We start from the raw sequence: 10,000 nt of genomic DNA on the forward strand, positions 1-10,000 counted from the left end.
CTCCCTCTGTCCCTCTCTCTCTCTCTCGGTCCCTCTACCTCTCTCTCCCTCTATCGCTCTCTCTCTCTCTCAGTCCCTCTACCTCCCTCTCTGTCCCTCTACCTCTCTCTCCCTCTCTCTCCCTGTCCCTCTACCTCTCTCTCTCTCTCTCAGTCCCTCTACCTCTCTCTCTTTCCCTCTACCTCTCTCTCCCTGTCCCTCTACCTCTCTCTCTCTCTCTCTCTCTCTCTCGGTCCCTCTACCTCTCTCTCTCTCTCTCTCTGTCCCTCTACCTCTCTCTCCCTGTCGTTCTCTGTGTGATGTGTGTCGGTTCTCCAGCAGGTTAACTGCTCATTAGTGGAACTAACTGCAGCCCCAGGGGACAGCCTTGAGCCTGTGTGTGTGTGTGTGTGTGTGTGTGTGTGTGTGTGTGTGTGTGTGTGGTTGCACACTTATTGCATTACATTGTGCCTGGCTGACTCCGTTCCCATTATGACCCCCAGTCAGAGGTCTCCTTGATGCATTAAATAACCCACATTTATTCACGCACACACACACACACACACACACACACACTCACACAGAAATACACACACACACACACACACTTACAAACAAACACACAGCTCTGTTAAATCGTTGGAACTGCCAAGCAAAGCAGATCCACACAAAAACACACCCATACCCACGGACACAAAAGCACACAAACACACACACACTCACTCTCACACACACGCACACACACTCACACCCACACAGAAATACACACTCTCACACACACACACACACACACACACGCACACGCAAAAATACACACACACACACACACACACACGCACACGCACACGCACAAACACACTCACAAACCCCCCACCTACTTACAGTCGAAGCTCCGGTACAGCCCCCCCCCCCCGCCCCCCGCCCCTCGCCTGGTACTTACAGTCGAAGCTCCGGTACAGGGCGTTGAGCGCGGCCTGCAGGGAGCGACCGGCCTCGCGGATCAGGTCCTGGGTCTCCTGGGTCCCCAGCCGGGCCAGCCCGTCCTCCATGGGGCCCGTGCAGCAGGTCGGGCCCTGGGGACACATCCGCAGGTGCTCCCCTGGCGGGTCAGAAGCGCACAAATCTGTTAGCTCCGCGGCTACAGAGGGAAGCTAAGCAGCGCAGAGAGCTCCACTGCATTTTTATTTACATTTTTTGCTGCTATATTCTTTAACCTGTTACGTATTGCACTATTATGACAATCATGTTCAAACTGCACCTTAACCATGCTTTTGCGATCTGAATCTGAATCTGCATCTGAATCTGCATCTGAATCTGCATCGCTCGGTTCACGATCAACACTGTGAGACTGCAAGGACCACAGAATGGCACTGGTTTGAGCCAATCAGAGACAGAGGATCTAAACTACCAATCTCAAGAGCAGATCAAGGACCTGGTAGTTGATTTGATTTGATTTTACATTATTTAATTTGCCGTTTGCCACTTACATGCATGCTGTTATTTTTGTGCATCTGTTCTTTAGGGATTGATCTTTATTATTTATACTTCTCCTGCAGACCCACCCTCGTCTCTGATGGATGGTGTGACCCCTTCATCATTCCTTCACAGCCAACCATCACTCCTGCTCGCTGCTTCCCATGTTTTCAATGTCTCTCAAGGCAGAATACAGATGACCACAACCCCCCCCCCCCCCCCCCACACACACACACACACACACACACACACACACACACACACACACACACACACACACACACACACACACACACACACACACACACACACCTGCATACCAACACGTGTGTGTGTGTTTCTGATTGTGTGTGAGATTGTTTGTGTGGGAGCGTGTGTGTGTATGTATGGGTGCATGCCTTCATGTGTGTGTGTGTGTGTGTGTGTGTGTGTGTGTGTGTGTGTGTGTGTGTGTGTGTGTGTGTGTGTGTCAGGGGGGGTTGAATTGAACCGTACCCCACGGCTGCATTATTTTCTGTCCTCCCGCCTTCTACCCACTCAGTCTTCCCAACAGGTTCTGTTTGTGTGTGTGTGTGTGTGTGTGTGTGTGTGTGTGTGTGTGTGTGTGTGTGTGTGTGTGTGTGTGTGTGTGTGTGTGTGTGTGTGTGTGTGTGTGTGAGAGAGTGTGTTTGTGTGTGGTTGTGTTTGTGAGAATATGAATGTATGTGTGATTTATGATGTCTTCCTTATCCCAGACCTTCACTATAGTAGGGGCTATGTGTGTGTGTGTGTGTGTGTGTGTGTGTGTGTGTGTGTGTGTGTGTGTGTGTGTGCGTGTGTCATTTCAATGTTAATGATTCTAGGTATGTACTTCTAAGTGACGTTTGCTACTTCTTCGGTGGACACTCACACTTCTAATCATTCCATCTCATTCAAGCATATCTTTCTATCTACTTTATCCATTTTACATGAAAAGGCTAAACTTTACCTTAATGATTTAAACATGATGTAAACGGCCACGGGAGAGATTAAAGGAATAATAACTTCCGCAGGGAAATAACATTCAAAGCAGAGAGCATGAATGCAGCTCAATAGTGTTACATGAGGTGTTAGTGGATATTAATTAGTGAGCAGCTGCTCTACAAAGCGCCTTGTTCGAGTGAACCCTCCCCCACCCACACAGACTACAAAAGCCACAGATTACATCCACGGGAGTCAGTAGATGTGCACAACAATGGCCATGGTCATATGTTGTATCATCCAGCTTGGATGTAGACAGTAGGGAAGGAGATGTTTCCCTGATCATGTTGGCAGTGAGAGCCACTCACAATGTCTGGGCGCAACAGAAAAGGGTCATGTTTTCTGATTGATATTCAGTCGGACTATCAGATGAAACTTTTTTTTTCAGTTTTCCGTTTGTATCAAATTGCTTAAGACACGTGTAAAGACACTTTTTATTACATTTGACTCGATTTGTTTGTATTCATCGTGTAATGAACGTATTGGTTTGATAAGTGATGATTGTTGGGGTAACATAGACTTTGGAGGTATGATGGTTCCCAGTGCTATTATGAGATAACGCAGGAGGCCAAGGAGGAGGAAGGTTTGTTTTGCCGATAGCAGGATGTTTTTGTGTTTTAATGGTTAGAGTGTGCTGGTAGTTTATTCTTCCTTTTCTAAAGACCCCATATCTCATCATCTTGTCTTGATCTGCACCTTGAATCAGTGCCCAGTGCATATCTAGCATTTTGGAACCAAAGTGATTTAAAGCATACTGAGTATTTGTCGGCCAGAAAAATAAATAATTTGTTTGTTTGGTGCTAAGGTAAAATTGTCAAAACAACTCATTTGGAATGATATTTAGTATGGAGGTAAGGAACAAAGAAGAGAAATGAGGAGAGGAGAGGAATCTGTTTCAAAGACAGGTGGGCAGTTGACAATCTCTTTGGAGATTTAAATTTCAATGTCATTCCTTAGTGATGACTATGTCAATGAGAAGCTCAGAGAGCAACAGAAGAAGACAGATGCACAGAAACGGAAGCCAGGTGTGTGCGTGTGTGTGTGTGTGTCTGTGTGTGTGTGTGTGTGTGTGTGTGTGTGTGTGTGTGTGTGTGTGTGTGTGTGTGTGTGTTCGTGTGTGTGTGTCTGTGTGTGTGTGTGTGTGCGCGCGTGCGTGTGTGTGTGTGTGTTAGTGAGAAGCAGAAAGCCAGTCCCCTGCGCCGTCCCCCCAGGTTCCCCCCTCTCCCCACATCCAGAGTTGCCCCAGCTGAAGGCAGCAGCCAGGCCCTGCCCACTCATCCCACTGGGATGCAGATGGGGTCGTTACTGCAGCTCCACCAACATTCCTGAGGCTCTAGGTAATGGAAGTGGGTCATCCTGCTATAAAAACAAGAACTGTTCATTTACTTGGAGGGACTAAATTGGGATATATGTTTAGCAGCTGTAAGCGCAGCCGTAAACACGCGTAGAAACCCGCAGAGATGCAAATACACGTGTTTACACATCTGCACGCACGCACACACACAGACACACATACACACATACACAAACATAACAGACGGCCAGAGCTGTGCAGAACGCTGAAGGTAAAGTGGATGTGATAAGTGCCTTGTTCGAGGCTATGTGACTTGAGATTTGAGTGCTTAGCTCACTCTTCACTCTGTTAACAAAGAGTCAGAATGGCAGAAGAAACAGAGAATGAAAAAAAGATTTAAAAGGAAGGGCTGAAAGGAATGTAAAGCTTTTAAGCATTCCCAGGGAACAAGGCGAGGGGAGGGTTACCAGGGCGACGCATGGGGAGAAAAGAGATGGAACACAGAATCATCTAGGGAGGAGGGGAGGAGAGAGGTGAGGCAAGGAGGTTAGAGGAGAGGGGATGAGGACGGCGGAAAGGGGAGGGGGGAGAGGGCAGCAAAGGGGCGGAGAAGAACAGAGGAGAGAAGAAGAGCGGTGAGGAGAGGAGAGGAGATGAAATGAGTTGGGAGGAGAGGAGAGTTTAGGGAAGGGTAGGAGAGGAGAGGAGAGGAGAGGAGAGGAGAGGAGAGGAGGAGAAAGGGGAGGAGAAGAGAGGGATGGAAGGAGAGGAGAGGAAAGGAGAGAGGAGTGCCGAGCCCTGATTTAGATCCAACACAACGGAAGTGTCTATAGGTGATACGCTTGCATCCTGCAGGCTTTAGCATAAATGGCCCCAATAACTTGACTTTTAACCTGCTCGCTGTACGATTGCACATGATTCATGGCAACAGATGTGTTTTTAATGTGTTCGATAGCACAGAAACACAAAGGGTAGTGCTGCAAATAAAGCCTGACTGAATTGTTTGAAAGGTCTCTATATTCCCCTACGGCACCGATCCAATGGAGAGGAATACAGCAGGCCACATCCTCACCCTGGCTGCCCACTGTTAGAGTCAGCAGCATGAGGATCCAACTGTTTGGCTTCTCTTCAGCTTTTGATTTGCCACTGCTTTGTTGACTCTACTGATTTTGTGAAGCATCCCTGGTAAACAGAGACGGTTTATACGAGCCCACACCCCCGTACCGAAGGATCTCGGAAACTCAACCTTCCCCTTCCCAGTCCTCCCCACCAGCACGTCCGTAACCATGGCGAGCGCGTTGGGAGGGAGCACTTGTACCAGTTTCCCTTTTCATCTGGAAATCTTGAAGCACTCTCCCTTTCGGCTACACCCATTCCTCTCCCGGGCTCTATGCCTGAGTTTTCCGAAGGTAGAAACATACCTGGGCCCGTCCTAACAGGAGCATTCACCTCTGAGCAGGTTTAGCGTTCAGGCAGCCACAGAAAAAAAAACTGACAAGCCCAGTGCAAACCCTGCAGACGCACAGATCCAGCCAGAGATTTGATCCAGAAGCACAGATCCATTGCGGCCCAGGTCATGCAGAACACTCTGCAAGTGACGGGTCCCATCGGGTGGTTCACCTGTTCTGGGACTCATCACAGTGGACTGCTGCTGCAGACCTTTATGTAACTGAATTAGAATGCACCCGAATGGGCTGAGCTCAGCAGAAACACACACTCTACCTGCCGATAGATTCTTCGGAAACGCCAAGGGGCCATTCATCCGCAGGTTATTACTGGCACTTCTCACTTTTAATTTGCACCTCAAGCCTTGACAGCAGTTGCAGGAGCCGGTCTTGCCAGTGTTAAAAAAAATACACCATGTTGTTTCCTGACGGTGAATGTTAATTAATTTCAATCAGCTCCACGCTTCCGCCTCGCAGAGCTGACATGTTAAACTGCAACCACCGCAGGGCTCTGTTCTGCCAATCACTTCTGCTGCTCGCTTTACCTGCGCTGCTGGCTACAGTGGAAGGATCCGTCCTCTACCGACCGCATCATGCATTCTTAATGTTTATGGGAGAGTTATCTGAAATACGTCCAGAAGATGAATGGGTTCAGACCAGCCGATGGTGGTTTACTGGGAGCTTGTGGCTGGGACCTGTCAGCTGCTGCTAGAGGTCGTTCTTTGTTTGAAATGTTACAAACATGAGTGGAGGTGATAGCTAGCGTAGTGTAGCTTGTATAGTGTACCTGCTAGTTTGGAGCGAGCATTAGTAAGGAAAAGAAAGCAACATCTGCACCTCCACACACACATTTTTCATGTTAGAATATAATCAAACCCTAACCCTAAAAATAAGTTAATTTAGAGGACGCACGTTGTCAGTTCACTATGGCCATTGCAGACCATGTTGGCAGATTCTGTCTGGCTTTCTTCCCGCTCAATACTGGACCAATTTCAGAAACAGCTTTCTGCATTAGTCCCTCTGACCAAAAATAATCACAAAATTGGGTCTTGGTTAAAATATACAGAAGTTTTCCCGATAGGATCATGGCAGAAACCAGAAAGGGTGCTTTCTCTGGGAGAATCAAGAAGAGCTTTGAAGAGCTGTGGTTGTTGAAGTGTAAGGAGAGTACGACTCAAAACCTCTCAGAGGGAAGGCGAGATGGAAGCACAGCTGGATCCCATGAAATAATAATAAGCCTTTTTCTCAAAGTTGGCAGTCACCTTCTTTTTTTACTTCCTGTTCAACGATAAGTCATCCCTTGTTGTCATCTAGGCACTGAACCAACACCTTGGGACTCAAGGTCACTGCCCCCCCCCCCCCCCCCACCTTGTTCTCCCTCCTCCCACTGAAAGATGAGTTGGCCAGGAGGTCAGGAAGGGACCTCACCCGGTCCTCTGGTCACTACCGTCCTTCTCACTCTCACTGCCTGAGATCTCAAACCTCCAACCGATGACGCTGCAAAGACCGAAAGGGTACAATATATGTACGCAGAGACAAACGCACAAGAGTATAGATAGATAGATTGATAAATCGATGTATTTGTGTGTGTGTGCGTGTGTCTGTGTGTGTTGTCGCTTAAATGTGTTTTTATAAGGATGTATAGGACTTTTTTATGGACTTTATATCCATGTTTATCGACACTCCCATACATTATCAAACATTAATATTTTAAGCCTCAAAGGCATGAGACCACTTTCGAATACAGACAAGCTGTGGGCTTGCACTGCGTATTTAAGTTGGCAGTTAACATCGTTAGAACAGGAAAGACTGTTTTTTTTCCTTTATTTTTTCAGGTAGTAAATTCTTCTATACATTGTAGTGTACCGTCATCCATTGTCAGCGTGTAGTTTGTAGTCTCTTAGCGGCAGTTGCTCTAGGGCTTTGGAAGTTGGCACTTGCTCTCCGTTGATCAGTGGTTGATGTCAATTAGACCTGTCAATCCATGTCAAAGGGAGTCAGACTCCACAGATACCAATGTATGTGTAGTATTTAAGGTTAGAGTGTATTGTATGGATTATCATTGTTTTACTCATTTGCTCCTGACGTAGTTTAACGTTGCCAAGGCAACCAGACTGAAGGTATATATATATATATAATGTATATATAAACGGCGTGTGTCGCTAGTGAATGTAACAAGTCAGCAGAAATGGCCAGCTCTCACGTGCACACCACACCTCATGTACAGAAAACAGTTGCCATAACATTCACACAGACACAGAAACAAAGACCACCCCAAAACACACACATCCATGCACACAGACACATACAGACGCCCCGACGTCTGTGACGCAGCCATGCCACCCCACACCACATCACAGCAGCGGGCTGCCGGGCAGTAAAAGTGGAGTGAGAGTGGTTGGATTTATCCCCCGCCCGCCCGTTCATTCACGGCTTCCCCTTCCTTAATGAGCGCCTCGCTGCAACCCTGTCACTGCGCACAATTACCGCTGTGCTGTGGCACGTGTTGGTGTGTGTGTGTGTGTGTGTGTGTGTGTGTGTGTGTGTGTGTGTGTGTGTGTGTGTGTGTGTGTGTGTGTGTGTGTGTGTGTGTGTGTGTGTGTGTGTTGACGGTTCTATCCCCGGTTCTCTGGGCGGTTAAGGGGGCAGCTGCATGTTATTAAGCGTTCCACTCTGGGCGCCTTCACTGAGAACACGTTCAGCTCCCTCCTACGTCAGAGAGTCAATGGAATAGGGGGGAGAAAGGGAGAGGGGAGAGGGGGGAGAGGGGGGAGAGGAGGAGAAGGGGGAGAGGGGGGAGAGGGGGGGAGGGGGAGGAGAGGGGAGTGATGTGATTGAGAGAGGATCAAAACAGGAGGAAGAAGAGTGGAGAATGTACAGAAAGTGTGTGTTTGTGTGTGTGTGTGTGTGTGTGTGTGTGTGTGTGTGTGTGTGTGTGTGTGTGTGTGTGTGTGTGTGTGTGTGTGTGTGTGTGTGTGTGTGTGTGATCCATAATATCATAATTTGGTGCCGTTAAGACCCACACCTCTATGCTGAACAAATTAACGAAAAATGTATTTTAATGACAAATTACATTTGTGAACTATAAATACTCCTATCACACGTAACAAAGCCCTGCTGGTGTGAATGTAGTTGGACAAGCAGAAAGAGAGATTCCACGTGTGCAAGAACATGAACTACGTTTGTGTGGTGGCATCTGCGTGTTTGTCTTTCCGTGTGTGCAGTTAACAAAGTAACTGCTACAGCTAATACAGTTAGATGCTTAATGAGGCTTTGAAAGCAGTATGTAGTGCGTGTTCATGCGCCTGTGTGTGTGTGTCTGTGTGTGTGTTTGTGCGTGTGCATGCTTGTGTGTGTGTGTGTGTGTGTGTGTGTGTGTGTGTGTGTGTGTGTGTGTGTGTGTGTGTGTGCGTGTGTGCGAACATCCGCTCATGTGTATGTGAAACTGCAGCCGTTCTATAAACGCAGTGACACGACAGAGAAATAAGTGGCGTGATGTCGGCAGAGAGCTGCCTCCTCAGATCAACGGGACGGGATTAACGCCAGATTAGAAGCGAGTGGCGCTAATCCCAGCAGGGAGGAGAGGGTGTGTGAGGTAAAACATCAAGAGAGAATCTAGGAAGGGAGATCGACAGCGTGTCTCAATACATTTGTGTGTCTCTGTGCATCGTGGTGCATGCTGGGTAAACCTTCCCTCATGCCCTTTCTCAGTGGGGGCGGGGGGGGGGGGGGGGGGGGGTAATTATTGACAACGGGAAATACTTGAAGTCACATCTGCGGGTACAATAGAAATGCCATGTACTGCAGTCGAAGGCCCTAGGGGTGAATCGCTTACACAGTGGTGTTAATGACTGCGGCTGAGCCAGCATGGCTTGGGGACACCATATCCCACACAAACCCACAAAAACACGCGCGCACACACTGTGGTAATCATCCTCCCTTGTTAATGTGACAGGCAACTTTTATGTGTTGTATATTGGGAAATATGAAATACATACAAACTGTGTATTTGATGCTGTAACTGTGCTGTATCTGACATCAGAAAACAATGGGGGAAACTGGAGACTGTAAGCTGACACATGATGGGAGAAAGGAAGTGAGGGAAGGTAGGATATAAGAAGGCAGAGGGCATCTTCCTTGAGCCATGGGAATCAGTACAAACATATATCAGCTAACCCAGCGCACACTCACACACTCACACACACACACACACACACACACACACACACACACACACACACACACACACACACACACACACACACACACACACACACACACACACACACACACACACACACACACACCAGGTGTGTCACTGTCTGGGCTTTGACAGAAACATGCTTTATAACAGGTTTTCTCTACCTGAACCTGTACACACACAGCCATGAACGAATACACACATGCAAATGCACGGATGCAGGCAAATGAACGGACGCAGGCACGCACGCACGCACACACACATACACACGCAGACAAAATATTGCAACTGCATTTGGTTTTGGTAAACCCTTAAATCCACGTGATTACCAAGATAATCTCAGGGACTATTAGCATGATCAACTCATGGACTATCACCATGATATACTCATTCAAGTAGTGGTTATATGCATGGTTAGTCCATTGAGCGTATTCTATCTAATCAGTCTAGATACATTTCACTGAATGATCTGCTGTGCTAATCGTTTTAGCTTCTCAGCTTTCCAGGCCACTACAGAGATCACAGGCCTGGGTCTGTATCCTGCCATAACCTATCCAGTGCACATTCACTCAGAGCCCTGTGAGGCCAGCCTTCTTATGTACGGAAGTC

General features: G+C 47.8%; 1 protein-coding gene across 1 annotated transcript in view; it reads right to left on the reverse strand.

The window, feature by feature from the left end:
- Nucleotides 1-10,000, reverse strand: part of gpc1a (glypican 1a) — a 29,542-nt gene that overhangs the window by 10,574 nt on the left and 8,968 nt on the right. Inside the window, exon 2 of the mRNA XM_030372837.1 lies at nt 920-1,078. Coding sequence (XP_030228697.1) covers nt 920-1,078 — 159 coding nt within the window. The remainder of the gene's footprint in view (nt 1-919; nt 1,079-10,000) is intronic.

This window comes from Gadus morhua, chromosome 12, assembly GCF_902167405.1.
Source record: "Gadus morhua chromosome 12, gadMor3.0, whole genome shotgun sequence".
Lineage (NCBI taxonomy): Eukaryota > Metazoa > Chordata > Actinopteri > Gadiformes > Gadidae > Gadus > Gadus morhua.